Below are 6,432 nucleotides of genomic sequence, written 5' to 3' on the forward strand. Positions count from 1 at the left end.
GATAAAAACCATTTTGACGACGTTTCGGCAAGATCTCACTTGCCATTTTCAAATCTCTCTGGATGGTCTGCTTCTTGTCGATGTTCGAGTGGAAGTGACGCTACGGGTGTTAGGCGGCTGGTTTTTGTAGTTACTGCGCGTTGCGCGCGCTCTTGTAATTGGTCCAGTGCGCAGGTCAGTGGGCAGGGTCTTGGTCGATTCCGTTCTTGCGTTATTCTTCGGGATAATTGGTTTCCATGTTTTTGGCAATCTTTGGGCATCGTCTCGAGAATTTAAATTATTTTCTTGTTTTTCTATTTCTATGGCTTCTCTGATAATTCGTTTTCTCTTGTTTTCGACATTCGCTAACATTACCGTATGTTTGAGGTCAATTTTGTGTCCTGTAGCTAAAGAATGCTGGGCTAGGGATGACGTCGTTTCTTTTCGTTCGATGGCATTGCGATGTTCTTCTTGTCTTACTTGGATCCTTCTATTTGTCTGTCCAATATAGGCTCTATCGCATTCTCCACAGGGAATTTTGTATACTCCTTGGTTTTCTAGGAGAATCTTTGTCTTGGCAGATGGTAATATGTTTGCGATTTTTCTGTCGGTGTTGAAGACAGTCTCTATTTTGTGTTTTCTCAGGACCCTGCTTATCTTCTCTGTTGTGCCTTTAATATACGGTAGAGTGGTTTTGGCAATCGGTTTTTCGTCTTCTTTTATTTCTTTTGTTGTTTTTTGTGGTCTTCGTGCCTTTTCGATTCTGTGTGTGGAAAAGCCGTTGTTTTTTAACGCTTTTGTAACTTTCTGCATTTCTTCTTTCTTGTGTTCTTCGTCTGTTAGTCGTTCAGATCTTACAGTCAGAGTTTTTATGACTGAATTCAATTGTGCAGGATGGTGGTGTGAATCTGCATGTAGGTATCTGTCAGTGTGAGTTGGTTTTCGATACACTGTATATCCAATGTTGCCGTTTTCTTTCTTTATTATTAAGACGTCTAGGAAAGGTAGTTGTTGATTACTTTCTAATACCGCCTAACACCCGTAGCGTCACTTCCACTCGAACATCGACAAGAAGCAGACCATCCAGAGAGGCTTGAAAATGGCAAGTGAGATCTTGCCGAAACGTCGTCAAAATGGTTTTTATCAAAACCAACAACATTTAACGCGGAGTCAAACCCGGAATACCATTGATATAATATATATATATATATATATATATATATATATATATATATATATATATATATATATGAGACATTTTAGTTAAAGGAACAGTTAGTTTTTGAACATTGCGTCGAGTTTTTAAAATGTAACGCACGTAGATAAATTATATATTTATTAGTGTAAAATAAATTAGTTATATTGTACAAATAAAGACTTTAAATAAACTTGTAAGTGTTATAAGTGTAGAACATTTGATAATAAATAAAAACAATAAATTAGATTAATAATAATATAACAATAGTTTAAGAAAGTGTTCGTCGAAATGTTTATTAAAACCACGGACAATAGGTTTTAGTTAAAGAAAGGAGAGACCATTAAGTTTTCGAGATATGCGGGTAGGAAACTCATTAGCCCGTACGGTACATGGTAGATAGTTTAAATCTACCTTTGTATTAAGATTCTCAAAAATAGATAAGAATTTGATTATTTGTAGAAAATAGAATAAGGATACGGAATTTTATTTCTTTCTTGGAACTCCATAAAGACAAAAAGATACGTAAATTTGAAAATTTGTTTAGATTAAGGAGAGAGGTAGTTTTGGATAAATGATGAGACATGATTGAATGTTGGTTTTGATTGGATGGAAAATTAATTGTGGGGGAACGATTTGGAAGTCGGAGAATGAATGGGGAGAGTGAGGCAGTGTGTTTTGTTCGATTGAAAGGAGAAGTCCAGTTTTGAGTGCAGTGTACTAAAAAAGGAAAAGGCCGGTTTGTGTTTGAAAAGTTACAAGCATCATCAAAAAAATCGTAAAACGAGTAATAGGCCAAGTCGAGAGATGATGATTCTTGAGTCTAAAGTATCCAGTATTGTGTGAAACGTGGTATGGGTGAAGACAGTGTATAATCATCAGCAAAGGCCAGTAGATTTCTCTTATGATATGAATGTATTGTTTTTCGTGTTAAATACCACAGGGTATATGGAACTACATATTTCACTACTATAAAATCATCAAATTTCAATCAGTTTTGTTTATTATAAATCATTGTAGTTGATTTTTTTGATGATACAATAATATTGATAAATAAAAATTGTTTTTATATCAAGAAAATTAAACATCGAGAACATTCTGTAAAGCAGAAGTAGAGAGATTCACAGTTATTGATTTAAAAAAAATTGGAGACAAAAAGAAATAAGATTCCTTTTTTTTGTAATAATTGTTATATGAAATAAAGATAGGAGAATAAATAAAATTTGCAATATTGAATATCGATTTCCGTTTTGATAAAATAAACGATTTTTATAATTTCTAATTGAAATCCATATGTGTATTATTTTGATTCTCTTTTGTCTATCCCTATAAGGAAAACACTGAGAAATATTTGAAGCCACAAAAGTAAGTATCGACAGGATCATTCAGCCCTGAGATTTATATTTTATTTATGTTTTGATTTGTTTAATTAAGATTTTGTCGCCTTACGCATTACACTGTGTAACAGAGGATATCTGATTACCTGGTATTACTACGTATTAATAGGTACCGGGTTCTTTAAAAAACAGGTATACAAATACAAAAGAACTTGGGCTTATTATTTAATGGAATGGTCACTTGCATAGAAAATTTTATTTTCTCTGTATTTTTAAAAATGTTATTTTTTTATTTAATATAATTTTATTAGTTCAATGCCGAAGTCGATGTTTTTTTAATTGCAGAAATTTCATAATATATTTTGTTTACGTAAGTACGTATTGTACGTTTTATGTAAGCACCCGATTAATAAAAACTGCTTTTATTTCATCCAATGTTCTGCGATATCTTGTATAAAGTTTTTTTTATTATTTTAATTCTGGTCTTATTTGTGTAGTACATATGATATCTCGATAAAAGGTTATCTCAACATAAATATGGTTAAGTGCTACAATAGATATTTTTGTGTTAAAATGGGTAATAGTGTGCACAAAAAGAAAGAATGGTTAATTTGTAGGGCGGAAGGACGTGCGCCTCATTTTTAGCTAACAAGCTTGCGAAGAATATTAATTCTGGTCCTCAATTTACCTTTTGGTTTTAAACAATGATCTGTGAATGACCACGTGCGATACAAACTATTTTCAAGGAATTTATAGGAAGTCTACAGTTCAACGATTTCATGACATGGTTGGATGTTCAGTTTTGTGAAAGCGTCTATGTTAGGGAAATTGAAGGAGCACACATGAGTTTTTCAGGGGGTTTGGCTGAAAATTGATTCATAGTTTATTTTTTATTGTGCAATAATAGGTGTATCATCTATATAATAGAAGTCCTAGTATCTACCGGTATGGGTTGATCGTTTGTGTAAATGTTATACAGTGTAGGTGTCTTATTGCTGTAACGAAGATATTTTGCCTACCATAGGGTAAGATTTTGGGGGTAGAAGATTGGGGAATAGAAACTATGGGGGTGGAGATAGGGTAAGCAAGATAAACGCTACTTGTGCGAACGGCACTCAGGGTTCGTTAGGAGAGCTGGGGTGGATAAGTAAAAGATAAGTGGTTTGGATTGGGGCAACTACAGAAATATAAAACAAAAGGTCATAAATCTCTTGGGACAAAACAAAACAACAAGAAATAGGAAACACCTCTAGTAATTTATAAAGAGCGCCACTTCAAGGTGCCTAATTATAAAAATTACAACAAGTTTTAACTAGGGAAATAATTATCAGAAATGCAAAACATATATTTTTCAAATAAAACTAAAAAGTATTAGTTAAAAAAATAAACAAATGTTAAGAAACAAAATTTAACATTTATTTTTGTGTCACCACAAACAGTTACAAAAATAAGACAATGTAACAGCCACACCGCTCCATGGCTGAATACCACCGAAGTTACCATGACAGTGTCCACCGAGAGTGAACGGTGACAAGAGACATATATATATGTTTGTTGTTGTAAGATGTAGGTTAAATTGTAACACATGGTTTTCCTTTTAATAAAATCGTGTACATCAATATTCACAGTCATTACCTAACTATTTTAACTAATACCCACATCACAACTGGCACCCAACTTGGGCAAAATAGTTTAAAGTGTAGTTCGTACTTTCGTACTGTGAAAATCGTAAAGTTTCATTGTGAACAGGAAAAAGTGTTTTTGCTCCTGCCATTGTAAGGTGATTAGTGGACATTTTCACTTAGTTTAGTGCTTCACAACAATAAATCTACTGTGTATGTGACTGCTGTGGAAACTCCGCACAGACCATCCAAAAACATCCTGTGGGAATATCAATCTTCCACTAGGCCATTCAGAAACATCCTGTGGGAATATCAAGCTTCCATTCAAGGGTATTTACAAGAAATAAGCAACAGAAACTGTAAGCCTTTAATTTTTATTACTATTTTTGTGTTAAACTTGCAATCACGGCAACAAACGATAAACACAGTTATTCGCTTAGGTCGACGACGGTTTTTAGTTCAAGTGAATCAACATCAACAGAAATGTCTTCGGTAAATTTAACAAGCGAACAGTTTCAAGCCTTATTAAATACAATAGCAAGGCCTATTTCGGACTCAGGTAGTTTAGCAAAATGCGCTTCTCGCTTCGATGGATCAAAGGGGACTGATGTAAAAGCTTTTATAGATGCGGTCGAGATCTATAAAGAGTGCACCCACGTGTCTGACGCGAACGCATTAAAGGGTATACCCATGCTGCTAGACGGTTTCGCCGTCACGTGGTTTCAAGGTGTTAAAAATACGGTAAACATGTGGGCCAGCGCCATTAATTTATTACGATCGACTTTTGGACCTCAAAAACCAGCCTACAGAGTATATCGGGAACTGTTTTCGACGGAACAAGATGCTAAAACTCCGTGTGACATTTTTGTATGCAAAGCGCGCGCGATAATAGCTGAGTTACCGGCAGATACATTAACCGAAGCCACTCAATTAGATATGGTATACGGTTTGTTGCATAGGAGAATACGTGAAAAAGTAGCACGTGATAAGATCAATACATTTAGCGAACTCTTAAAAGAAGCGAGGCAAACTGAAGAATCGTATGAAAATCCGGAAATAAACATTAAAAACGAAAACGAATCAAAACGGGTACGGTGTAGCTTTTGCCAAAAACCAGGTCACGTGAAGGATGAATGTCGAAAATTGGCCGCAGCCAGAACCAGGGAAGCAGATTCTCGAAAATCTTCGGTTGAGCCCAAACCTAATCCTCCTCTAGTAACTTCTCGTACTAGCCCTAAACCAACCTTTTCCACTTCGAATCAGATTTCGTGTTATGGATGTAAGACTCCTTGATTCATTAAGAGTAATTGTCCAAAATGCAAATCATCCAGTAAATCCTCAGCAGTATCTGAATTTATGCTTGCTGAAACAGTTAATGTCGACCAACAGTTTGCCACAAACCTATCAACTAAACCCATTGTTCAGGTCACTATTGAAGGTCATGTAGGTCATTGTTATCTTGATTCGGGAGCACAGTGCAGTATTGCTGGCTCTCAGCTAAGAGATATCCTCTTGAAGGATGAGGTACCCTTTTCCACAAAAAGTGTAGACATGACCCTAGCGGATGGTAGGACTACTTCTACTACTGTTTTGGTCTTTGATTTAGTTGTTATCTTACAAAACCGCTCTCATAGCATTTCCTTAATTTCTGTGCCCACACACACAAATAGTCGTACCTTACTGGGGGCAGACTTCTTAAGAAAAGCTAACATCATTCTAGACATTCCTAATGACTCATGGTTTTATGGTGATGTCCCTAATATCCCCTACTCATTTGCTCCAGATCCAGCTCAGGTCAGCTCTCCTTGCCAGGTCAATAGCGTTACTCTTGCTCATTTAGAACTACGAGTAGATGAAGGAATTTCTCTATCCTTAGACGAAAGATCCAATCTTAACAACATTGTTAAGGAAAATTCTGATTTATTCGTATATAATATAGACCCTACTCCATATGCTGAACACTCCATTGTATTGGTTGATGATGTACCAATATCTGTTCCACCTTACCGTATGTCAGAGCCCAAAAGGCAATTACTGCGTCAGGAATTAGATAAACTTTTGGCTCAAGGCATAATCGAAGAGTGTGAGTCCCCATATGCTTCACCCGTGGTACTTGTGCCTAAGAGAGATGGAGGTATCAGATTAACAGTAGACTATCGACGCTTAAACGCAATAACACGTGCAGATAAGTACCCTCTGCCACGTATTGAAGATATTTTGCATGCAGCAAAGGAAACCCGATTTATGACTACCCTCGACTTAAAATATGGTTATCATCAAATCTCTGTACGAACAGCTG

At 35.7% G+C, this 6,432-nt stretch overlaps 1 protein-coding gene across 1 annotated transcript; it reads left to right on the top strand.

The window, feature by feature from the left end:
• Positions 1-4,616: 4,616 nt before the first annotated feature.
• Positions 4,617-5,426, top strand: LOC140442294 (activity-regulated cytoskeleton associated protein 2-like). Its single transcript, XM_072533369.1, has one exon. The coding sequence runs from the start codon at positions 4,617-4,619 to the stop codon at positions 5,424-5,426; it is 810 nt and encodes a 269-aa protein (XP_072389470.1).
• The last annotated feature ends 1,006 nt before the right edge of the window (positions 5,427-6,432 follow it).

Source organism: Diabrotica undecimpunctata, chromosome 5 (assembly GCF_040954645.1).
Source record: "Diabrotica undecimpunctata isolate CICGRU chromosome 5, icDiaUnde3, whole genome shotgun sequence".
In the NCBI taxonomy this organism is placed as follows: Eukaryota; Metazoa; Arthropoda; class Insecta; order Coleoptera; family Chrysomelidae; genus Diabrotica; species Diabrotica undecimpunctata.